Source organism: Perognathus longimembris, chromosome 7 (genome assembly GCF_023159225.1).
Source record: "Perognathus longimembris pacificus isolate PPM17 chromosome 7, ASM2315922v1, whole genome shotgun sequence".
Lineage (NCBI taxonomy): Eukaryota > Metazoa > Chordata > Mammalia > Rodentia > Heteromyidae > Perognathus > Perognathus longimembris.
The window spans coordinates 3,626,410-3,652,314 of NC_063167.1; the positions used below are offsets into that span (position 1 = coordinate 3,626,410).

The window sequence follows — 25,905 nt, forward strand, 5'->3', positions numbered from 1 at the left end:
AATGCCAGCTGCACAAGGCGTTCATCAAGACCAAGCAAAAGCTCTGCCTGTTTCCCGGGGCACACCAACCAACAGACCCCAGCGTTCTGAGGGCCGCTCCCTCCCTCATCCGTGCCAGGAGAGGTCGGTACCTTTCCGGATCTTGTCATGGAAATTAATGGCATCCACAGAAGCCGTCACTATGTTGGTCTTGCAGTGACGCGCAGCCACGATCCCGGCCACCTCATCCATGAGCTTCATGGTGACACCTGTGGAGAAAGGGGCACGTGGCAGGTGAGAGTGGAGAGAGGGAGCGAGTCCACATCCGGGAGAGAAGCCCCCTCTCGCCCAGCAGGAGCTGCCGCCGGCTGTGCCCAACACACTGCCGCTCGCATTTGGAATTTCATCCCTGAGGAGCTTCTGAACACGGCCCCCGCTGACACTGTAGGTCCCTGGTGCACGACAGCCCCTGTGCTGCCCTTCCCAGACGCTCCTTTCTGCCAGGGCGCGTCCTGACGACACCCCCTGGAGGGCCACGGGGACATGGCGCTCAGGCTCTCCTACCTAATGGAAATCAGGACAGGCGCCCCAGCGTCCTGCCAGTCCATACCGTGAAATGCCCAAGAGCAACAGGAAAACGCAGTGGGCGGAAACCTGTGCACAGTTTACCTTTCTCTTATCATCATAGCCAAACAATGGACACAACTCAAATGCCCACCACAAAACGCGTCCTATCTGTCCACCACGAATGACCCACACTGACGCACCAGGCAACAGGAAGAAGCCAGACACCGGGGACCGGGAGCTGGACGGGCCGCCCCATGACCTGCCAGGGCCAAGAACAGGGAGTGGACATGGCTAAGGAGGACACGGCTTCTTTTCCACTTGATTGAATGTTCCAGAATTGACCATACAGGCTGCGCAGGTTTCCTACGCCAAAATCTAAAATGCTCCAAAACAAATTTTTGTCAGTTGTGGGGCTTGAACTCAGGACCTGGGCACTGTCCCTAATCTCTTTTGCTCAAGGCTAGTGCTCTACCACTTTGGGCCACAGCACCACTTCTGGTTTTTGGATGGTTAACTGGAGATTTCTACCCCGGCTTGCTTCAAACTGTGGTCCTCAGATCTCAGCTTAAGTAGCTAGGATTACAGGCGTGAGCTATCAGTACCTGGCTCTAATTTTGTTTAATTTCGTAAGTCAACAATTTTACATTATCTCACGCAAAAGTATTAAAGGCACTGTATGACAGGAACGTACGTTAGTATACACACTGTGAAAACGCTGGCTGAGCACTGTGGCTCTGGAATCCCAGATATTTCAGGAGGCAGAGATTGGGAGGATTATGGCTTGAGATCAGTCCAGGCAAAAACTTGGTGAGATTCCATCTCAACAAAATATGGGTGTGGTGGCTGGCACATACTTGTAAATCAAGTTACCCTAGGCCATACGTAGGAGTACCCCAGTCTGAGGCCAACCCCAGGTTATCCCCCCCCCCTTAAAAAAGACCCTATGGAAAAAACAACTAAAGCAAAAAAGGACTGGAGGCATGGTCAAAGGGTGAAGCACCTGTCTAGCAAGTGCCAATTCTGAGTTCAAAACAAACAACTATCACTGGAAACAGAACTACCATATGACATAACCCGACAATGCTGCTATTAATAGGGAATACATCCAAAGAAAAGAAATCCTTACACCAAAGAGACAGCTGCTCTGCCACATTTGTGACACTAGTCCTAAGAAAGCGGCTCAACTGAGCTGTCCATCACCAATAAGTGGCAACTATACACAATGGAATACTAGTCAGGCATAACGAAGAAGGAGATCCTGTCATCTGCAGCAAGTCAGATGGAACTGGAGAGTATTGTTAGGCGGAATAGGCCAGGGACGGAACAGCAAGCATCCCATGTTCTCACTTCCATACGAAAGCTGAAATCATTGGCAGTAAAGTTCACCAGACCTCTTTCTAACTTTTGGCTGGGCACAGTGGTGTGCGCCTCTCGTCCTGAACTATCCAAGGGGCCGAGAGTGGGTGGGCTGCGGCTCCAGGCAATCCTCAGTTGCAGGAGGGTCAGAAGGAAGCAGGCACAAGCCTGTCACCCCAGCAGTGACGGGAAGCCTAGAAGCCTAAGAGAGCCACATTGTGTTCCGGCCTGTGTCCATGCAGAAAGCCAGACCCCGTGTCCAAAGTAACCAGTGAAAAACAGGCGTAGCAGCAGAGCATTAGTGCAAACTCCAGTAGGAGAGGGGGAGGGAGGGAGGGAGGGAGGGAAGGAGGGAGAGAGAGAGGGGGGGAGGGAGGGAGGGAGGGAGAGAGAGAAGAGAGGAACTGATCTCAGTTAACTAATTACAGATTAATTACAATCAAATGTGGAGTACAACACCCCCCTCCCTCCACCCCCCCCCCCCCCGCTTCCCTGTTGCCAGGGAGAAACAAGCCTGAATGTGTGCGGCACATGCTGAATTGAGGCCTGCTTGTCACTTGTCACAGGAGATGAGCTCACGAGGCCGGGGCAGGAGTGGCTCTCATACCATTGGGAAGCGCTTGCCTGTTAAAGCTTTCTGTCACAAATGCCCCTGTTCACAACTGCATAAACATCACAATGTGTCAAGTGACGTGGGTTAAGTTTTGTCAAAACACAACAGCCCTGTGCTTGCTTCAAAGCCGCCCTTCCAGCTGGCAAGTTGCCACCCTGAGAAACCACCAGCCCCTTTGCTTCCCTGCCTGCCAAGCGCCAGGCTTGTCTAAAATGCCTCTTCCAGGTGCCCACAGAAAGCCCCCTCACTGTCTCCATTTAGGCACAGTGAGCGCCAACATCGAGAAAGTAACGAGCAAATTACAGTCCTCTGTGGGCTGTCCTTGCTTCCCAAGATCAGCAATTTAAAAGATGACAACAAAATTGTAGATTTGCTGTCTTTGGAGACTGCGCTCGCTTCAGGAATTATGGGAAGGGTGAAAAAAAAACAAACCAGACTTGGTTGGTCACTAGCATGTGGATAAATACTGGGTACCAAAGATATTTTTGAATCTAACATTTAACTGCTTACAGGTTTTTTTGTTGTTGTTGTTCCCCCCCCCCCCCCCGCAAAGTATTGACAACATGCTGACAGGATTAAAAATAGCGGCTTCATTTGGCTTCGTTTTCCGTTCCCGAGGCCGCCGGCTGGGCCGGGCTGCCTCCAAAGCCTGGCAGCGCCGCAAGCAGCCCGGAGCCCGCGGAGGGCGGGATCTGAGATGCCCCCATTTCTATATTTAGCCCCAACTGGCAAGTGTGGGTGCCAGCCTCCTATATTAAGCAACTGGTAGTAAGTGTGTCTTCTTCCTCGCATCCCACCTCTGGTGGTGGCAGGGGCTATTTTAAGACCCAGGTGAGGGCGGGCTCTGGGACGCGGGCCGCTCCTCTGGGTCCTATCACCCGGCGTGCACTGTGGACGGGGACCAAGGAATTCCTGGCGCAGGAAGCTAATTAAGTTTGCTAGTCAGGATTATTTTTGGCAGTTAATGCACAATGGAGTAAAGATGACGAGTTTCTAAAGATAGTAACAGAATGCTAAAGGCGGGAGCCGTGGCCAGGTCCCAGGTGGAGCTGAGCGGCGGTTCCCGCATGCCTGGAGCATTGCAGAGCTCGTGTGTGTGTGTGTGTGTGTGTGTGTGTGTGTGTGTGTGTGTGTGTGTGTGTGTGTGTGTGTAGCCTGGAGCATTGCAGAGGGGTGTGTGTGTGTGTAGCCTGGAGCATTGCAGAGCTCGTGTGTGTGTGTGTGTGTGTGTGTGTGTGTGTGTGTGTGTGTGTGTGTGTAGCCTGGAGCATTGCAGAGCGTGTGTGTGTGCAGCCTGGAGCATTGCAGAGCTCGTGTGTGTGTGTGTGTGTGTGTGTGTGTGTGCAGCCTGGAGCATTGCAGAGCGTGTGTGTGTGTGTGTGCGTGCGTGTGTGTGTGCGCGTGTGTGTGTGTGTAGCCCGGCCCGGCCACGCCGCGTCCAGCCATGAGTCAGGGAGCGCAAGGAGGCCAAGTGCATCTGACTTGTCACGCTCCGCTGGGACACCCCGGGACACGGGGCCAGCCCTGGCTCACCGCGCCCGGGTGCCGGCCGGGCTCCCCAGGTGGGGCTGGCTGTGCTCTGCCCAGACGCCGCCCCGAGGGAGACACGGCGCGCGGGCATCCTCGGGGCGGCTGAGGGAGCGAGGACGGCGGTGAGGGCCTGTCACAGAAGTGAGCGGGGCCGGGGCGAGGGCGGGTCGGCGCTTCGTACCACGCACTGGGCACGTCCCAGTCTTCCCCTCGCAGACGGGAAGAAATCGCAGCCGCTGTGCCGGTGGTGTGGGGACTACAATGGGGGGCAGAGCCCACAGTGCTCTGTGACCCCACAGTCGGCAGGAGGCTGAGGGGGCGATGAGCTCGGGGAGGGGCTGGGAGGGGGGAAATGGCCCAGATAGGGGCCTGCGGCTTCATCTGCAGGGCCCTGAACACTGTCCTCTGCTACGACAAACGACGGCCTAGGCTGCTGTCCGGCAGGGAAGCGGGGTGCTCCGCGGGGGTCAGCACAGCTCGTGGCTGTAGGGTGGACCGGAAGGTGGCAGGATGGGGCGAGAGTGCAGATTCTGACGTGCCAGGAAGGTGGCAGTCCAAGGACAGGCTGAGGGGCGAGGAGGGCGGGGAGGGCGAGACTCCCTGTCTAACGTCACGTCCGAGAGGCCCTGCCGGTGTGCAGGGGAGAGGCTGGGGCAAGAGCCACCGGTGCAGGAGCCACTAGCTTGGGAGTCAGGGTGGGGAGGGGAGCAGTGGTACAAGAAAGGCCCCCAAGGCCCCAGGAGGCAGGGGAGGCAGCAGCAAGGTCAGGAAAAACCGGGGATGTTCAGGGGGGCGACGGAAGGGAGATGCATCACCTGTGCTCCGGCTTGGGCAACGGGCCGGGCAGGTGACCTTAACAGGAGGAAGTAATGGGGCATGTCCCAGTGGAGCGTGACTGGGCCATGGCGGGGGAGGGGGTGCCTGAGCAGCTGCCTGGGTGGGTGGGGTGGGCCTAGAGCAGCTGGACGGGTGGAGCCCAGTGACTCGGGCTGAGGAAAGGCTTCTTGCAGTCACCAGGGGAAGGCAGCAGGTCAGCCAGGCTGCTCTGGAATGTGAGCACGTTCCTTTGCACCCACGGACTGTTAGAGACCTCTGCAGACAAATGCTACAGACACCACAGTGACAGGAAGCCAGCCGGCCGGACCCCTGTGTTCTGCAGGAGCGGCACTCCCCACAGGGCTGGCCGGTGACACGCTGACCCCCGACGCAGGTGTCCACTCCAGGATGGGGGAGGCATGATCATACCCACATACCCACATTCTGCACAGAGAGCCGGGAGAGAGTCCAGCCATTGGCTGGCAGGACTGCCTGACCCCAGAAAGTGAAGCTATTTGTGTAAAGGGGGCTAGAATGCGGCCTAGTGGTAGAGTGCTTACCTAGCATGCATGAAGCCCTGGGTTTGATTCCTTAGCACCACATATGTAGAAAAAGCCAGAAGTGGTGCTGTGGCTCAAGTGGCAGAGTGCTACCCTTAAGCAAAAAGAAGTCAGGGACAGTGCTCAGGCCCTGAGTTCAAGCCCCAGGACTGGTCAACAAAGGGGGGGGGGCAAGGGACACCTGCCCAGCCAGGCAAGCACAAAGGAGAGGCGGTGGGGCAGTTCTGTGTCCTGAGATGTGGCTCTTGGGGGGCAGTAGGAGTGGGGAGGGAACCAGAGAACCCAGACAGCCGCTAGGATCGAGTCTACCCGCCTCCTTTCTGTGGGTGGATTTTGTTATTCTTTTCCCAGTTCTAACACTTAGGTATTTTTAATTTTTCTTTTTAAGTATCACAGGCTGAAAGCTATCCACCCCACTTTTGCTCAGAGAATATCTTTAGCCATATCCCCCAGATTCTGAGAAGGCACCCTCCTTTTTGCTATGTGAAGTGCAGACTGCTTTCTCTGGGCGCTAACGTCGCTCAGAGCGCGGCCAGGCTTCCAGGTAGAGCGCTCTCATTCTGCGTGCCCGGGCTCCGCGGTCCCACGTCAGGGAATTTGTAATTAAAATGCTCATCGCAGTCAAGACTATGTCATCCTATTTCATACACATTCCACTTGATTCCCCGTGGAAGACACTCTTTCCTCCTCCTCTGTAACAACAAAACTAAGAAGATAAAAACTAAATCATGCAAAGAGACGTGGGCAGGGGGTGCGCAGAGCCCCTCGGGAGGCTGGGGAAGGGGTCCCCCGGGGCCTGAGGCCGAGGGCAGCCGAAAGGAGCCTGGCTTCACCGCCACTGCCGACATGCAGTTACATCCCTGCATTGCCTCACTAGGGAAAAGGCAACTGAGTCCCAAGGGCTGCTGCGGTCCCAGGGCCCCCCCCCCCCACACGCAGTACAGGAGTCAGAAAGGAGAGGGCGGGAGGGGGGGGGAGATCCGGGGCCACAGCCCTGGTGGGGGTGCCCGTGGCAGCCTCCGTGAGGTGGGGGCTCCTGGGGCAGACAGAGAGGAGAGGGGAGAGGGCTGGCACTGGGGGGTGGGTGGAGGCCAAAGACTCCTCACAGGTATGGCTGGGGATCCAATCCCCCCCCCCCCCCCCACCGCCAGGCCCACCTCCTGTGTGAGCACAGCAGGCTCAGTGCCAAAGAAAGGGTGTGAGGACAGCCACAGGTTTGTTGACACAACACACATCCTAGCAGTGGGTCCCTCTGGCCTCTGAGTCACCACGACAGCCAGGCACTCATTAAAGATGGAGCTGCGCGGAGAGCCCACAGTCTCTGACTCAGGCAGGTGTAGGAAATGACTTTATCCCCAGCTCTCTGCCGTAGCCCCTCCTCTGCCCCCAGCACCAGTATCTGAACAAAGCTCTTGCCTAGAGGAGGCCCCTGGCGGGTCTGCCAGAGAATCAAAACTGACCCCCAGGCCGGGGGGAGGTGGCTTAGCGGTGGAGTGCTCGCCTCCCATGCATGAGGCCCTGGGTTCCATTCCTCAGCACCACATACACAGAAAAAGCCAGAAGTGGTGCTTGTGGCTCAAGAGGTGCTAGCCTTGAGCAAAAAGAAGCCGGGGGTGGGGGTGGGGGTGGGGGTGGGGGGGGTGGGAATATGGCCTAGTGTCGAGAGTGCTTGCCTCGTATACAGGAAGCCCTGGGTTCAATTACCCAGCACCACATATATAGAAAAAGCCAGAAGTGGCGCTGTGGCTCAAGTGGCAGAGTGCTAGCCTTGAGCAAGAAGAAGCCAGGGCCAGTGCTCAGGCCCTGAGTCCAAGGCCCATGACTGGGAAAAAAATAGGTCCTGACCAGGTTGGTCCTGGGGACAAAACAGAGCAGCCCCTGATTCATTTCCAACGAAAGCCTCCCCAGCCCCTGCCCGTCCCAGCTCCAAGGTCCTCTCTCACAGGGTCCAGGATGGGCACCACAGACAGCACCGTGGTTCCCGATGGCGCCCCCGTCTGGAGACACAGCAGAAGGAGCAGGAGGTGGAGGGCAGCCCAGGCTGTGTAGAGACCTAGTCTAAAAAAATAATACTAAAAAGGCTCTGAGCTGCTTCCTGAAGGCAATCCAGAGCTAAGAAACTGCTTGAGAGGGAAATGTGCTGAGAGGCTAAGGGAAGGTCCCCGTCTCCCTCCGCTCCAGGGTGGAAATCTTCAGCACTGGTGCTGCCCCGGGCTGAAAGAACCACCATGATTAGCCAAAACACCTCGCAACCATCTGGGTGGGCCAGGGACGCCACCACGAGCCTGGCGGGATGAAGGATAAGGCTGGGCATCGGTCTCCATGGAAATAAGGAGCAGCACACATTCACCGGGCACCAGTGCCTGCAATCCTAGCTACGCAGGAGGCCGACATCTGAGGGTCTCAGTTTGAAGCCAGGGTGGGAAGTCCCTAAGACTTTTATCTAGAATTAACCACCAAAAAACAAAAGTGGAACTGTGGCTCAGGTAACAGAGTGGGAGGCAACAACAACAAAAGACATACATGCAGGCCCCAAGTTCAAGCCCAAGCACACACACACATATACATACACACACACACACACACACACACACACACACACACACCTTCACTCTATCAGCATGGGAGAAGAGGCTGGACCTGAGGGTCTGACACAGGTGGGCGGCACAGGGGTCGAGGAGGGCTGAGGGACTCGAGGGGCGCCTGCAGCAGCAGGGGCAGTTTCCTCTGAGGTCCGTCAGCGGCACAGGCGGAACCCAGGGTGGAGAGACCAAGTCCCAGGAATCTGACCACTGGGAGATGCAAGTTCTGTCACGCCAGTGGGCCTGCCAAGAGCGTCTGGGTGGCAGACCCAGGGCTGCAGAAGTGCCGTGCCAAGTGCCGTGGGGACATTCCTGCAGAGCCCGAGCAGCAGCAGGCGGGATCGGGGAGGCATGTTCAGAGCCCAGGCTTCTCAGCCCAGCCCCCGCCACCGCGGCCTGTGGAGTCCAGCTGGGCTTCTCCAATGTGACCACATGGCGAGGGGCTGCATGGCGGGGCCCAGGGCAGGGAGGATGTCACACCAAGCCTTCTGAACCGCTGGCTGGGGGGTCAGTAATCAGCAGAGAGCGGAGCTACAACATGATGCACTCCGCGAGAACAGGTTTTCAGAGGAGCAAAGTTCAGAAAAACGATCCCGCATCCGGGAATGTGGCCCTGACATGACAGACAGGGCCCTCAGTGCCGTGCCGGCCCTGGTCAGCTCATGGTTGCACAGTCAGGGAACTCCTGGCCCCTGTCCCACAGAAGCTGAGCTGGGTCCTAGAGCTACCTTTCACAGAAGCCACCGGGGGACCTACCTACCGGAGTCAGAACAGGAAAACCAAAGACCAGAGTCGGGGCTGGCAACCCTGGCCAGAGGCAGAAGATGCCCCTGGATTCCACCCGTGGTTCCCAGCGTGCAAGGACCATCTCCTTCCAACCCGTCTTCTGCACCATGACCAGGCCAGCTTTCCAAAACCCCGCAGCCAGGACCTGAGGAAGCGCTGCTGGCAGCCACACTGGGTCAGCATTCTCTCCGGCGATCGGGGTCTGCTGACAGTGCAGGGACGACTCTAACTCAAGTGGACAGGACCCAGCGCCAAGACCACGAGGTGACAGTGCCTGGGAGACTGCAGGTGTGTTCAGCACCATCTTTATTCTCATTTATTCCTGGTGAGCTTCCAGGCACAAGAGAGATGATTAGAACTGGTAAAAATTACTAGGAATAGCTTATAAATTTGCATGTGAAATGCCTATGAAAACAGACATTAAGTATTAGAAAGCTGCATTTCTCAAAGGTTTTCAAAGGATTCTTCAGTTGCAGCATCCGGCTGACGCATTCCAGTGTGGGAAGCGAGGACTAGGGAAGCAAAAGCACTTCCTGCCACAAAGGCAAGAAGACACGAACGCCACACTGGGTGAAAAGCTACCAACACACACACACACAGCAAAAGACTGCAGCATGGAATTTGGCAAATTTTAGGTAAAGCAGAGCTACGCAAAGCCCAAGGACAATTCCTCATGGTGACAGAAGCCTGGGCTTAGGAGAGGGGCTGCCCCCCGGAACTGGAGGCCGGCACTGGGGAGGGCTCAGGAGCCTGTTGTTTCCAGTGTTTGAGTAGAAACATACTCCAATTATCTGTGTTTGTGGGCTGATCTGGAAAGTACCATTTGTCACAGGTGGCATTTCCCTTGAGCAGGAACAAGCCAGTCAGGGCATGCAGCCAGCATTAAGGAGAGAGAGAAAACAATCACAAAACCAAAAAAAGAAAAGCACAAGAAGGGATGAGTTAAAACGAAGAGGAAAATGTAGGCTGGTGCAGTGGCTTACACCCAAGAAAGCTGAGTGAGGTGTGGGGGGGGACATATCTGTTACCCTAACCTGGCTGCAAGCTTAAGTATTTAGGAAGATGGTGGTCCAAGCTGGCTCGAGCAATCTGAGAGGTCCTATTTGGAAAAGTAACTAAAGCCAAAAGGGCTTGGGGCGAGGGGAAATTCACAGCCCAAGCACCCTGAGTTCAAATCCCAGTACACCAAGATTAATCAAAAAGTATCTTTCACAGAGAAGCCCACTGAATCTGACCCATCCAGGGCCTGCTACCCCTCAACCAAGAAGCAATCTGTGCCCCACAGGGGAACAAGTGTGTGCCAAGTGCCCCTGACTGTGTGGGGTGCTGGAGGTAACACAAAAGTGCAGTCCTTGATCCTGAAGAGCCCTTGGTGGAAATATCCGTGTAAACCTACACAGAGCTACCATTCTGCCAGAGTCTGGAAAGAGGGATAGGAGTTTTCTGAGCAGAAAAGAAGAGAACTTGGTGTCCTAGGTACCAGGAAATGTGAGCATGAGGTGCCTAAGAACTGACAAAGAGCCCCGCACACAGCAGTTTCGTTTCACACACAGCAACAACATCACATGTGGGTTGATGTGCAGCTTATATTTGCCTCAAGTCTCAGAAAGACATCTGCACACCATTCCTGCACCCCCCCCCATAACTCTACAGCCAACCCTCCAGTCTCCCAGCATGCATCTGGGCCCCAAGCGGCCTGGGCCAGGATCAGCTCAGCCTGACTTGAAGGGGATCTGTGTTTACAGGAAGCAATGCAAGCCAGGTGCCGGGGCTCCATCCAGCATCCGAGCTACTCAAGAGGCTGCGATCTGAGGATCACGGTTTGAAACCAGCCCAGGCAGTAAAATCCATGAAACTCTCATCTCCAATAAACCAATCAGAAAAAGCCAAAAGTGGCGCTGTGGCTCAAGGGGTAGAGCAGAAGCCTTGAGCACAAAGTGGCTCAAAGATGGTGCCTAGACCCTGAGTTCAAGCCCCAAGACTGGCAGAAAAAGAAAAAAATAAAGGAAAAGAAAAGGAAATGCAAACACCATAGGCAGATTTTTTTTTTTTTTTTGCCAGTCCTGGGCCTTGGACTCAGGGCCTGAGCACTGTCCCTGGCTTCTTTTTGCTCAAGGCTAGCACTCTGCCACTTGAGCCACAGCGCCCCCTCTGGCCGTTTTCTGTACATGTGGTGCCGGGGAATCGAACCCAGGGCTTCCAGTATGCGAGGCGAGGGCTCCACCGCCAGGCCGCCTTCCCAGCCCAGGAGAGGCACTTTCAAGGCCCTGCTCTGCGTCGGTGGATCACAGTGCCACAGGCCCCGCAGCCAGGCCCCGCCGCCCCGCTCGCCCCTCTGAGCTCCCTGGGGTGCCTGTGACCCTCGGCTGGAATGTGGCCGTTCACCCCACTTTCATTTCCAACTTTAAAAACAGGCACCGACGGTATTCCAGTGATTTCTTATGCAACCTCTTGGAAGTTTAAATTTACACTTCCCTGAACACGAAGCCTAAACTGGGTCAGCCGGCAGCTCGGCTCCCTGGGGACTGGCGGGAGCGGCGGGGGAGGCGGGCCGCAGACGGACGGGGTGCCTGGGCTCTTACCTCCGTGCACAAAGCCGTGCAGGGTGCAGTCCGAAGGCCCCACCAGGTGGATCAGGCTGGACTGGCTGTAGCTCACCGTGTTGGGCTCTGGAAAGGCAAAGCAGACGGATCCGTCAGGGAGCGATCACACCCCACCCAAGATGACTGCCTGCCGGCACTTACACTAGATTCTTCCAAGGAGAGCCGAGGGCTCCGCAGGCGACGGCCATGGGGAGGGCAGTGCAGGCCTGAGCGGCCCGGCGAGCGGGGGCAGGGCCCTGCCCACAGGGTCGCAGGGGACGCTCGCTACACAGGGATGCCGTCGCCAACCTCACTCTCCAGTTTTATAAAAATCACCCACAGGGCTGGGAATGTGGCCTAGCGGTAGAGTGCTTGCCTCACATACATGAAGCTCTGGGTTTGATTCCCCAGCACCACATATATAGAAAAGGCCAAAGGTGGCGCTGTGGCTCAAGTGGCAGAGTGCTAGCCTTGAGCAAAAAGAAGCCAGGGACAAGTGCTCAGGCCCCGAGTTCAAGCTCTAGGACAGGAAAAATAAATAAATAAACAAACAAACAAATAAATAAAATTTAAAAAATCACCTACAGCCAGGTACCAGTGGTTCACATCTGCAATCCTAGCTACTCAAGAGGCTGAGATCTGAGGATCACAGTTCAAAGTCAGCCTGGGAAGGAAGTTTATGAGACTGAACTCCTATCAACCACAAAAAAGTAGAAGGTGGAGCTGTGCCTCAAGTGGTAGAGCACTAGTCTTGAGCAAAACGAGCTAAGGGACAACGCGCAGGCCCCGAGTTCAAGCTCCAGTACTGGCACAAAGGCGCACACACAAATGATACCAATGGTATTTCTATAATCTGCTTTGAAGCTCCATGACTGGCCCGGAAGGCACAGCTCTAGAGGGGTTCTGGGCTCAGGCCTCCCGCCAGGCAGCCTTCCCACCATCCTGTCCACGGCCCGCGCCAGGCCTTACATAATGCTTCTCAGCAGCAGGACAGCCAGCAGGATGGAGGCCATGCTGACCAGAGGCTGGGCCTCCAGGATTCCTACCCTTCCCAGGACTGGGCTGCAAGCCTCTGGCCACAGCAATCCTCTCCTGACCGGTGGGACACAGCTCTTCAAGGGTCTGTGGGGACTCCCCAGAGACAACTGGATCCGAGTCATCAGTGGTTAATCCATTGCTGGATTCAAACCGCGAATAGACTAGGAGACAGGGTAGGAGAAACAGGCCGCTGGGTGTATCCCTGGGAACACAGCGCTTGGCCTGACTGGCCCAGGCTCAGGATCTACTTGTCTGGCGGAGGGACGACAGAAGAACTGCTTTTAAACTTCAAATCCAGGCAGCACTAGGCTTACAGCTCAGTGCTATAGGTTTTGCCAAGCTAAAGAAAAAAGAAGGGTGGTAGGACAGGAGGGAGGGGGAGGGGGGAGAGAAGGAGGGAGAAAGGAGGGAGGGTGGAAAAAGAAGAGAGGGGAGCAGAGGGGGGCGGAGGAGAGCAGAGCAAAAAAGAGAAGATCTGCCCAGCAGGAAGGAAACTGACTTCCACTGTTCCAACGGCCTCTGGATACTTGTTTTGCTTTGGGGGGGGGCAAAGACTGGACCAACAAAATGCCAAAGGCGATGCGGAATCCCGCTGGGCCTGCAGACAGCCGCCGCGTGAGAAGCCAAGGGCACAACACGGCTAACCCACAAGCCACGTCAGAGGAAGGCAGGGATGCGAACACCTGGCGGCTGGCGGCCACACCCTCCTTGGTAAGGAAAGTGGTTGGAGTGGGCGGGGACCGCAGAGACAACGCCCCGAGTCCAGGAGCAGAGCACCCAGCAAGGCTGAGGGAAGGGGACGCCTGGGTGAGCCTGAAGGCTGTCCAGGGACACGCAGAGCCCAGAAGAAGCCCAGTCTGGAAGAGGAAGAGCCACCTCACCCAGAGCTTGGGGTTGAGGACATCATGAAGCCCTGCACAGAACACGCAGGTATGAGGAGTCCGGGCCAACTCCAGTGGAGCAGAGAAGCACAGAACATTCTGGAGAGTCATCAACTCTACTAAACTATGACAGCTGTGTATGCAGAAGGGAACAGAAGGGAGGCACACTGCCAGGGAGACATCCCGTAAGTCAGCCTGTCCAGGAAGGTTCGCCAGGCTCGAGGGGGTCCGACACATCCCAGGAAGCGCAGCCCTGAAGTGCATCTGAGAACCGGAGCTCCCTTGGCTTTGGCAGGGACAATCTGTGAGGGCTTAGCGGGACCACAGGGGAGCTGTCACTCACACAGTCACATGTCTGCATGAGGGAGTGGCCAGGGAATGGTGATGAAAATCGCCTGCCATTTGTGCTGCCCCTGAGCTTTCGTGCTCAAGGCTAGCACTCTTCTACCTGAGCCACAGCTCCACTTCCAGCTTTTTTGGGGGGTGGATAACCAGGAAATAAAGAGTTCCATGGCCTTTCCTGTCCAGGCTGGCTTCCAACCACAGTCCCCAGACCTCAGCCTTCTGAGTAGCTGAGATTACAGGCATGAGCCACTGGCCATGACTGTTTGCTTGTTTTTTTGTTTTGCCAGTCCTAGGTGCTCTCCCTGAGCCTCTTTGTACTCAAGGCTAGCATTCTACCACTTGAGCCATAGTGCCACTTCTGGCTTTTCTGAGTAGTTTATTGGAAATAAGAGTCTCGTGGCCTTTCCTGCCTGGGGCTGGCTCCAAACTACAATCCTCAGATCTTCTGAGTAGATTGCATTAAAGGCAAGAACCACCAGAGCCCGGCTGTTTGCTTGCTTCTAATGAACCAGAAAACAAGCTCCTAAGTGTCCAGAGCAAACCCTGGAAACAACAACAACAAAAACAAATGCCCAGCAGTAGGCCAGTGTCCCGCTGCCTCTGCCTAGGCCACGGAGGGCCCGGCACCGGAGTGTCCACCTGGGACTCAGGTGCTGCCGTGCTGCCTTCCTGCCTAGGTGACCCTGGCAGGGGCCTGCTTGGCCCGGGCCGGGCAAGGGACAAAAGGCTTGGCTCCAGGAAGAAGGCACGGTGACGGTAGACACCTGCAGGTGGGTAAACCCGGGGCGGGGCCGCCAGCTCCCACCTGGGTTAAGGACAGGCTGGACAATGTCCCCGTTCCTCCACTTGGTCTCCATGCGCTCCAGCTTCTGGGCTTCATACCGTTTCCGGCCCTCCTCCTCCTGCTCCTGCCGGGAGTACTGTGGGAGAGAGGCAGGCAGGGGTGAGGCACGGGGGGGGGAAGAGGGGGGGCTCCCAGGTCGCCTCACTGGCTGCCACCCGGGACTGGCTTTGTGACAACACGAATGGGTGAAAACCTTGTGTCGTCTCCCTCACCAGAGATACCCTGGGTGGATGTTTGGCTCTTTCAAGTTTACAAATATACAGACCATCCTGTCACACCGCACATGGGAGTTTAACCTAAATGTCCTCTCATCTTGTTAGGCCACGCAACACAATTTCTCACTGCTAAAATAGTACTGACCTGGGCCGGGAGGTGGCTTAGCGGTGGAGCGCTCGCCTAGCGTGCATGAAGCCCTGGGTTCGATTCCTCAGCACCACATACACAGAAAAAGCAGGAGGAAGTGGTGCTGTGGCTCAAGTGGTGGAGTGCTAGCCTTGAGCAAAAAGCTCAGGGGCAGTGCCCAGGCCCTGCATTCAAGCCTCACAACCGACAGAGAAAAAGTAAATACTGGGGCCAGGGAGGGCCTGGGGAAGTAGCTTAGGGGTAGGGTGCCGTCTGGCAGGCACAGGCCTGGTCCTCAGCACTGTGCACAGAGAGTAAAGACTTCAGCAACCACCCCCCAGTCACTGCTCCCCACTCTACTAGGCGGCGTTCAGCATGCTCATCGGAGCTCTGAGAGCACACAAGACTGACGGCCTCAGGAGCCAGCTGCTAACACACACCTCGCCTCGATTCTGGGGACCAACAGCGGCAGCACTTCAGTGAAGGCCTGGCCCCGGCCCCAGTCCCGGGCTCACCCGAAGCGGCGGCAGCACGGCAGCCTGCGCGCCTCTGAATGCACGCAGACTCATTCACGTGGCCGTCCCGTGGCCCGCCAGCTCCTCCAGGGTGGCAGGCCCCTCCCACCTGAGGGGCTCCTTGGAAGCAGCACAGGGCCACCGAGCTTCCCCGACCACGGGAAAGGCAGTGTCCTCTGCCAGGCCGGGAAGAGGACGGAGCAAGAAGATAGAGCTGTTCCCTGAGTGACCGTGCCCAGAGTTCCTCGGGGGAGATGCACACCTCAGGAAGCCAGGAGCGCGGGCGCGCACGTGCGTGTTTGAGGTATCTACGGTACGGCTAGTCGGCACATGTGAGTGTGTTCGTACATACATACTGTACGTGGCCAGCTAAGTGTGGAAGGCCGGTAGGCAGATGCTGGGGCACCGGAAGCCTGAGGCTGGGCTCCAGGAGATGGGAACACAGGCCTCCTGGAGCCGGGGAAGGAAGCTGGGCTTCCCGGATGCCCACACAGGCCCTGCCAGCCCTGCAGCCTGTGTGCCCAGTGAGCCCGGGCTTATCATTCCAGGGGCCCGGCATGGGGGGGGGGGGGGAGAATCGGCTCACCCCGCAGCAGTCCAGCTGGATCCCAGCTACTCTGGCAGCCCTCTGCCTTAGCTCCATGCCCCGTCTTAGGGCACTTGTGTACAAAGCCAAGCTGGCATTCATGTCCTATCAACTCCACCACACAGAGGCAGGGAAAAGGCTGTGGGCTCCTCCAGGATGCGGGAGAGCGGGCCTACAGCAAGGAGAGGGGAGCGGGGGCCTGGACGGACCGCCCCCTCCACTGGCCAGAGCTCCAGAGCTCCAGGCACCGGACCTGACCAGGGAAAGGAGCGACGTGCACGTGCTTTCGGCCAGCTCCCAGACGTCACAGGGCCCGGCGCCAACACGAGGCTGCTGGAGACCTGGAGTCCGCACCCCATGAAGACTCAATCAGGTAAACTACATGTGACCCTGGGGGCACAACTGACCCTCGGGGCTCCAAGGCCAGGAGGGACAGAATCCCCGTCACCTGAGAGTCAGGGAGGGGGGGTGACTGTGTTGAGTAGGGGGCTCTCAAAACTGACATCCACCTAGGGCCAGAAAACTGGGTTCTGTGCCCATCCGAGGTCGCACCCCGCCCCTGCCTGCTGCCCACCTCCTTGGCTGCACAGCCCCTCACCAGCACTCGGCAGGCCCCACTTCTACATTCACCCCAAGGGACACGCTGCGGGGTCAGCTTACCACAACAGGAGGCACCTCGAGGACCTTGTCCACATTCTTCAGAGACAGGGGCACGTACCACAGGGTGGCCTTATTGGTCAGCTTTTTGGTACCTTAAAAAAGAAAACCACAACATGCATGACGTCCCAGGGAGGGGCTGCCACCAGGCCTGGCGATCCCGGGGCCTTGGCCCCCAACACCCCAGGTCATCTTCAGCCTCCTGGTCCTGGGTGACCACCACCACGCAAGCACCGACATGGATCCAGAGAGCCATGGCAGAGAGAGGCGGGGTCGGGCGTGGTCCCCCTCCAGGACCCGGGGACTCAGCGCTCCCCGGGCCGCCCTGGGCTTGGGGCCTTCCTAGAAGCTACTTACTGGACCATGTTTTTGGTTTGCTTCCAGGACTGGAGGTGAACGCGGGGCCTTGCACGTGTTAGGCAAGTGCTCTATCGCTTGCACTACACCCAACTGTGTTGTTCTGAGGCAGAGTCTTGCTGCGTGGCCAAGGCCGGGCTCCTATTCTAGATACTCCTGCCTCCGACTCTTGGGTGCCATGGTTACAGGAATGTGTTACCATGTCCAGTTGATACCTGATGTTTTAACTAGGCGGTTATGAAAGCTGGGAAGGAGCCACCGATGAGCTTCCCAGAGAGGTAGGCCCATCCCCTCCCCTGTCCTCCCGGGGAGGCCAGCCCCAGCTGCTCACTTGCTGGCTCGAGTCCCCACCAGCAGACGCTGTGCCACGTGGTGCCACCGCCTGCCGTCTACCTGTCAACACCGCAAGCTCCCCCCAGCCAGCAGAAGAGCCTTCAGTGTGCACCCTACTGAGGCCCCCTGCAGACACGGGGGGGGGGCCACGCCCGAGGCTCCCAGAGACCTGGGGGCCACGCCCGAGGCTCCCAGAGACACGGGGGCCACGCCCGAGGCTCGCCCGAGAGGAGGGGGTGGCAGTGCCAACCACCGCCCAGCACACAGAGCCCAAGCAGCTCCTGAAGCCCAGGGCTGCCTCCCGATGCCTCCTCCTGGTCCTCTCCCGCACAGGGCTATGACGGCCACGCAAGGTTCTAGGCCAGGGCGTCCAAGCACCGAGGAGGGCTGTGGCTGCATCACGCCTCAGCGGTGGAGCCGAGTGGGGGTCCCCGCTCAGGGGAGGCCTGTTGGGGCTGCCAACCATGGCTGTGGACTGTTGGTGCCAAGGGAGCTCACAGATCACTGGTCCAGTCAGCTGGAAGCTCAGAGAGGTCAAAGAGTTTTCCCAGGTTGGCCCAGCAATTTGGTGCAGGCTGCCCAGATGCCTGCCATTCCTAAGTATTTACAAGGATCCCTTAAAAAATAATCTCTTTAGTGAGCTGGGAATGTGGCCTGGCATGCATGAAGCTGAGTTCAATTCCTCAGTACCACATAAACAGAAAAATCTAGAAGTGGTGCTGTGGGCTCACGGATGGTGCCCAGACCCTTAGCTCAAGCCCCAGGACTGGCAGGAAAAAAAAAATATTTATTTACTTTTGGTTTCAGTATTGGGGCTTGAATTCAGGGTCTTGCACACTTGCTTGGCTTTGTCACTCAAGCATGGCACTCTACCACTTGAGCCACACCCCCACTTCTGGATTTGGCTGATTCATTTGGACTTTATTGCCTGGGCTGGCTTTAAATAGTGACTCTTGGACCTCTTGGACCTCAGCCTTCTGAGTAGCTAGGCTTACAGATGTGAGCTACCAGCACCCAGCTTTAAAAAGTTGCTTCTACAACAGGGAACATTCCCAGTGTGCAGCACAAGCAGGATGGACGGGGGATGGGCTGGGGGCCCACCCTACACCCAGCAAAGACCTGGGGCTTTCCTGAGGGTCCTGCTCAGCCCAGTCTACGCTCTAAGTCAAACCCCAAAGGGGGTCAATTAAAAAGAGGCCACAGGGCCCCGTGCTGCTCCTAACTCAAGCCCTCCAACGCGGGCCTGGCACAAGCACCTCTGAACCAGACTCCTGGCTCCCGAGCCGAGAACGCAGGCAGCTACTAGGAGAAAATATTTTCACCACACTTTGACTGAGCGGATCTGACAACCTGCTTTTGGGAATCGAGACTTCCTGTTGGACTCGGCTGGAGCCAGCCTGATGAGCTGGTTTCCATGGAAACCCGTGTGGCCCCGCTAGACCTAAATGCACACCACAGAGCACAAGGAGGCAAACATGCTAATTGTACATTCTCCACCCTTCAATGGAACGGATGCCAGAAGTTCGGCATTAACATCTCTTTTTAAATCTTAGGCGCTTCCAGCGATTCTCTGGAGCCATTCACAGCGATCACGTCCTTGCGCGCTGAATATTTTGACAGGTGCTAGAGGTGAATGAAAAGGCAAGTTTTCGGGTTGTCTAGCCTGCCCAGTGCTCATTCAGCTGCCTTGGGACGTGGAGGGGATCACGGGCCCTGCTCCCCCTCCCCCCCCCAACCCGGGTAGAGAGGGAACAGGCCTCGTGCCCACAGCACCACGGCTCCGCCTTGTTAGGGAGACAGCCCTTGTCCTCCCAGCCTCAGTGTCCCTGCTGGGCGTGCTCAGGGTGGGGCTGGGAGAAGGGAATGGCCCCGGAGGCCGAGCCACAGAGGCGCACCTTCCAGTGGACACGCGGGCAGGAGACAAACAGAGGAAAGACCCGCAGGACAACAGAGATCTGCGTGGTTCGTTCAAAGATGGGGGGGACAGAAGGTGGCAGAGAAACAGACACGCAGACCCAGGGAAGGAGCGTGGCATGCGGTCACAGAATAACACAGCGGGCTCTGGGTCCAGGTGACGAAGAACTGGAGAGCACTCGAGCCACCCGGGCCTGTGAGGAAGGAGGTGAGGCGACCCAAGGCCAAGACACAGCTCCACTGAGAAAAGCCGCCAAGTACCACCTCCTCCGACCCACAGGGGGCACCGGGCACTGCTCCGGGCCCCGGGAGGGCGAACATCTGCGGCAGTGCCCGGCACTGTCTCTGTGTGTGCCCTGCAGCTGGCCCCTTCCCTCCTGGGTAGTCCAGGCACTCTGGGGGTTGAGGACGTGGTGGGGGGGGGCATGCCTATGGCGCAGGCCAACAGAGGGCTGGGCTACGCTCCCCTGAGTGCGAGAGGACCTCAGAACCATGCCATCCAGATCAAGCTGGATGCCGGCGGCTCCGGCGGCTCCCACTGCAATCCTAGCCGCTTAGGAAGTGGAGCTCTGAGCATCGCACAGTCTGAAGCCAGCCCCAGGACTGGCACCCAAACAAACCAACCGACAGGTAAACGTGTCAGGTCACAGCTTTGTAGTCAAATCCCGTCAGATTCCTTCCTCACCCTCCTGATGGCCTGGCCTGCCTTTTTCTCCTTGCTGAGCCCACGGAAGCCGCCATCTGGAGGAGGAAGGCTCGCAATCGCGGGGGCAAATCCTCAGCCCTGGCTGAGGAGGACCACGGCTCTCTGCCTGGGGACTGAGGGTCCTGCCCATCAAAGCCGCGAGCATCTTTCTGACCTGGCTTCTCTCCATCCACCGACAGTGGCGCTGTTCTGGTCACCAAACCCATGGGGACCGGGACCAGATCCAGAGGGCGGGCCAGAGCCGCACTTCGGAGGCCCAAGCCTCTCACTGTGAAACACTGTGGTGCTGGCTACGAACAAGCATGAGGACCGAGAGGGCCTTGGGAGCGGCGGACTTCGGCCCCTGCACAGCGGCCGTGTCTACCCTGGAGGCCGCCGGAGGAAGCGGCCAGGCTTTCCCTCAGCGGTGCACACTTCTGCTTCTGGTACCCAGCCCGAGACCCAAAGCACCCAGGGGTCCCTCCAATGCTGCCGAGTCTAAAGGACCAGGCCAAGGCCGACCATCCCTCCGCCCAGACACCCCTCAGCCAAATCATTCACTGAGCTGTAGCAGGGCGATGCAATCCGTTCTAAGCGCCAATCCTGCCGGGGGCACTGGAAAGCTCCGGGTGGATAACTGAGTTCCTGGCCTATCATGAGAGCTGGCCCCACTGCCAAGGAGCCGGGGAGGGAAGAGCAAGGACCCAGCACGGCCTGGAGGGTGACCCGGGCGCGTGGGGCTCCAGAGCGGGCGCAAGGGAGTGGAAAGGGCTCAGCTTCCCCGCGACTGGTTATAAAAAGAGGCGTGAGAGCCAGTGAGAAGGAGCCTGGAAAAGGAGAGCTGTTTCCATGGCGACCATGCGAGCGAGGTTCACCCCACCGTTCCCATCTAGGCCTGGTTCGGGGTGGGGTGGGCTGGGCTGGGCCTCCCCGGCGACGGCGGTGGTGAAGCCGGAGCCCGTCCTGGCCGGGTGGCGCTGGGCTCCCTATGAAATCTCACCGTCGGGGGAGTTCGGGCACGGGGGGGGGGGGGGGGGCGCGGGGGGGCGTGGGGGAGGGAGGGGCTAGGGAAGCCGTCCCGCCCTCTGGTGTGCAGGCAGCGGTGCTCGGGACGTTACCTGTGAGGATGTTTTCCGACATCACGTGGACCTGGACTTCCACCGAGTGCTTGGAGGTGTAGGTGATCTCGGCGCTGACGTGCGCCACCTCGCCAATGCACATGGGCGACAGGAAGTCGGTGCGCTCCACCCGGGCCAGGGCGGCCACACAGCGCTCCTGCAGAGACCAGAGAGGGGCGTTACCGCCGGCCCCGCCAGCCACCCCCTCCCCCACTGCTCTCAAGGCGCCTGGAGGGGGGGGAGGGCATCGCCAGCAGCGTGCTCGCCATTTTTCTACAGTACGCCCGTTACCTCACAATCCAATATGAAACGGGGGGACACCCCCCCACCCCGCCTTTCCAAAGCTAGGCAGTTACTGTCTGGGGCTCCGCCAAGCACAGGGGTGCTTGCTGCTGGCTTGGTCCTCCCCCAGCCCATGTGGGAGGTAACCTCTGGGCAGCCGCTGTGCATCACGGCAGGCCTGCTGCACAAAGGGCTTCACTGAGGAGATGCTTCCCGGTATGGGTACGACGTCCTTTCATCCAATTCACCCCCTGTTATTCTCTGTTAGCCCTCATCTGGTCGCTATTCTTTTTAATTTAAATGATATTCTATCTGGCTGGGCGCCGGTGGCTCTCGCCTGTCATCCTAGCTCCCCAGGAGGCTGAGTCTGAAAGACTCTTATCTCCAATCAACCACTGAGAGGCCAGAGACGGAGGTGCGGTTCAAGCGGCAGAGAGCCCCGAGCCCGAGCTCTGATGCTGGCCCACGCACGATTATTTTATTCTTCAAATAAGTGACCATTCTTGTGATTCGAAATGCTCAGAGGGCGACTGGCACCGGGTGTGTGCCAGCCTCCTTGTCCCCACGTACCCAGCACACCCCCACATGTCCACTCAGACACGCACAGTCTCTACACCAGCCAGTGGAGCCACGGACGGCTGCCTCCAAGCAGCTCCTCTTCCTCTCCTTGGAGATCGGGGATCGTCCATCATCCCGTGGGGACCTAGTCCAGGCAGGCTACACACTTAGCCGGACCACCACCAAGAGGAGATCTCTCATGGTTTTGTTAGCTAGAAGCTGTCTGGTGGCGGCCACTTCCTGTGTGTGGCAAAGGGACAAGGGCGCTCTCTGGTGTCTCTTGTTGTAACAGCACTGAGCTGGGTAGGGTGGCAGACACCTGTAATCTGAGCTCTCAGAAGTCTGAGGTCAGCTAGAATAGCCAAAGCAGTTCTAGGCAAAAAAAGCAGTGCAGGAGGTATCACAATACCAGACTTCAAGCTCTACTATAGAGCCATCCTAACAAAAACAGCCTGGTATTGGTATAAAAACAGACCGGAAGACCAATGGAATAGAATTGAAGACCCAGAAATAAAACCGCACTCTTACAGTCAGCTGATATTCGACAAAGGAGCTAAAGACATACAATGGAAAAAACAGAGCCTCTTCAACTACTGGTGCTGGGAAAGCTGGGCAGCCATTTGCAGAAAACTCAAAGTGGACCCTAGCCTATCACCATGCACCAAGATCAACTCAAAATGGATCAAGGACCTCAACATCAGACCTGAATCCTTGAAACTACTGAAGGACAGAGTAGGAAAGATGCTAGAACTTATAGGCACAGGAAGGAACTTCCCGAATAGAGTCCCAGGGGCACAACAAATAGGGGAGGGTCTTGACAAATGGGACTACTACAAATTAAAAAGTTTCTGCATAGCCAAGGACATAGCCACCAAAACAGAAAGACAGCCAACCATATGGGAAAGGATCTTTACCAACACAGCAACAGACAAAGGCCTAATATCTGTCATCTACAGAGAACTCAAAAAACTAAGCCCCTCCAAGCCCAATAAACCAACTAGGAAATGGGCAAAGGAGCCAATGAGAGACTTCACAAGAGAAGAAATAAAAATGGCAAAGAAACATATAAGGAAATGTTCAACATCCCTGGTAGTAAAGGAAATGCAAATAAAAACAACCCTGAGATACCATCTCACTCCAGTTAGAATGGCCTATACTCTGAACTCAGGCACCAACAAATGCTGGAGGGGGTGCGGGGAAAGAGGAAACCTTCTCCATTGTTAGTGGGAGTGCAAATTAGTACAACCACTTTGGAGAACAGTATGGAGGTTCCTCAAAAAGCTCAACATAGACCTACCCTATGACCCAGCCTTACCACTCCTAGGCATCTATCCTGAACAACAGGTCCCAAGATATCAAAAAGACATCTGCACTTCCATGTTTATCACTGCACAATTCACAATAGCCAAAATATGGAAACAACCCAGATGCCCCTCCACAGATGAATGGATCCAAAAAATATGGTACTTATACACAATGGAATACTACATAGCGATTAGGAATGGTGAAATATTGGTATTCGCAGGGAAATGGTCAGAACTTGAACAAATAATGTTGAGCGAGACAAGCCCAGAACACAGAAAACAAAGGGGCATGATCTCCTTGATATATGACTATTAAGGTGGGGGGAGGGGGAGACAGTAGAGACCAGGTCTGTGAAACCAAAAACTTCTTGTCAAATGGTATTTCCCACAGGATTGGGGGCAGCGACCCTACATTATGTAACTAAAACCAAACAACTACTCAGCATATAAAGGTCAAAAATAGACCTCTCAGTGGATCACAATAGCTCAAAAGCTATGTATGTACATTCACATATGACAAGTATAAACAAACTCTATTGTCGACATTACATTTAAAGCCCTAGGTGAATTTCCTTTGGCGTAGGCCACGTGGCTACTGTATATGTTCTTGGTACACTGTGTATTGTATATATGTCTACCTGACCTAGGAAAGGGAAAGTAAAACAGGGTGTAAGATATCACAAGAAATGTACACACTGCCCTATAATGTAACTGTATCCCTTGTGTACAACACCTTGTCAAAAAAATTTAATTAATAAATTATTTAAAAAAAAAAAACAAGTCTGAGGTCAGAGGATTGCCTAAATTCTCTCGCCCTAGGCCAGCCTACACTACATGGCAAGACCCCGTCTCAAAAACCAGAAGCAAAATAAAAGCACCGAGTCCATTCAGGAGGGTTCCAGCTCTCCACTGAAGCACCTCCGAGGGGCTGGGATCTCCCCTCCCCCCCCCACCAGTTCCACCTTCTGGAGCAATGCCCTAGGGCTGGGATCTCCCCCCCCACCCCACCCCACAGCTCTATCTTCTGGAGCAATGCCCTAGGGCTGGGATCCCCCCCCTACCCCACAGCTCCATCTTCTGGAGCAATGCCCTAGGGCTGGGATCCCCCCCCTACCCCACAGCTCCATCTTCTGGAGCAATGCCCTAGGGCTGGGATCCCCCCCCTACCCCACAGCTCCATCTTCTGGAGCAATGCCCTAGGGCTGGGGTCTCCACAGTCACAGCACAGCAGGACTCCAGGGCTTCCCCTGCTTTTGCTTCTCACGGTATCCCATCACAGAACCATGACTTTATGTTCTGGTGACAATACCGGGGTTTGAACGCGTGGCCTTGTACTTGGTAGGCAGCAATTTACCACTTGAGGGAACCCAGCCTTTGTTGCCTTATTTTGAGGAAGATGTAGCCTGGGATGGTGTGGACCTTGGTTTTCCTGTCTATGTTTCCCAAATAGATCGGATGAAGCGTGCACCAAGACGCCTACTTTCAGCTGGGATGGGGGAGGGGTGTCTCATTAACTTTTTGTCAGGATTAAACTTGAACACAGATCCTCCCAATTAGTGAGGTGTCATTAGCATGACCAGCTATTGAAAGAAAAAAGAAAACAAATGCTTGGCAGTCCTGGGGTTTGAACTCAAGCTTCCTGCTCACCCGTCTGGCGCTCTACAACTTGGGCCACACCTCCAGCTCCAGTTTTTTGGAGCTATTAGGGTCCCCCTGGGCTGGTTTTGAACTGCAGTCTTCAGATCTAGGCCTCCTGAGTCGCTAGGCTTACAGGCATAAGCAGTAGCACCTGGCTGCAAAATTATTTTGAGCCCTCTGCCCCTTGTTACCCGTGGCCAGCGTCGGTTGCCACCTATCCACAGCACTGAGAGCCTTCCACACAGACTACTTTCTGCCCTTGGGCTCATCTCCTCAGGCCAGGGACGGCTATTCTGATGTCCCCAAAGGCCTTTTCAGCTGGCACTACAAATCAGGTGTGTGAGCAGGCGTCTGGTGTTGAGTGGCTACGTGGGCCTTCTTTCTCCACAGTAGCTGGTGGTGCTTCATAACCTTCTCCTGGAAAGAAACGTCTTACTTGGGATGTTGGCACGTGGAGTAAAGCCTTGGGGACCTTCCCCCAGGTAGAGTGGAAGGAAAGGGGAGCACCCTGTGGGGGTCTGACCACTCTGCTACCTGGCACCGCCTCTCGACTCTCCAGCCACCCTTGGGCCAAGGGCTAGATAGGAGGCCAACTGCCCCAGGTCATTGGGAGAGGCAGTGACTTCTGGCCCTGGTGCGTCTGCACACTCTCCCCGCCAGTGCCTGGTGTCACCAGAGGCACCAAGGGTGGGGCTTCCCTGCTAGCTGGCGAGTGACCCTCTCCTGGAAGATCATCGCCCAGACTGGGGACCACAGTGTCTGTCCCTATAAACTGCTTCTGCCAGACCTGGGGCTTGAACTCAGGGCCTGAGCACTGTCCCTGGCTTCTTTCTGCTCAAGGCTAGCACACTGCCACTTGAGCCACAGCGCCACTTCCGGCCTTTTCTGTTTATGTGGTGCTGAGGAATCGAACCCAGGGCTTCGTGTATACGAGTCGAGCACTCTACCACCAGGACATATTCCCAGCCCCTACAAACATTTTAAAAACAGATCAGCAAGGGGGTGGGGACAGGAGGGAAAAACAGAGCGAGAGAAGGGGCGATAGTGTCCAAAAAGAAATGCATACAATTGCCTGACTTATGTAACTGTAACCACTCTGTATATCACCTTTATAATAAAAATTGCAATAAAAAAAAA

General features: G+C 56.4%; 1 protein-coding gene across 3 annotated transcripts in view; it reads right to left on the reverse strand.

The window, feature by feature from the left end:
- Nucleotides 1-25,905, reverse strand: part of Acot7 (acyl-CoA thioesterase 7) — an 80,265-nt gene that overhangs the window by 18,084 nt on the left and 36,276 nt on the right. For all 3 annotated transcript variants that reach the window (XM_048350145.1, XM_048350144.1, XM_048350146.1), the window contains 5 exons: nt 20,987-21,143; nt 16,583-16,674; nt 14,441-14,555; nt 11,372-11,458; nt 132-248 (listed from right to left, as the gene is read on the reverse strand). In XM_048350145.1, coding sequence (XP_048206102.1) covers nt 132-248; nt 11,372-11,458; nt 14,441-14,555; nt 16,583-16,674; nt 20,987-21,143 — 568 coding nt within the window. The remainder of the gene's footprint in view (nt 1-131; nt 249-11,371; nt 11,459-14,440; nt 14,556-16,582; nt 16,675-20,986; nt 21,144-25,905) is intronic.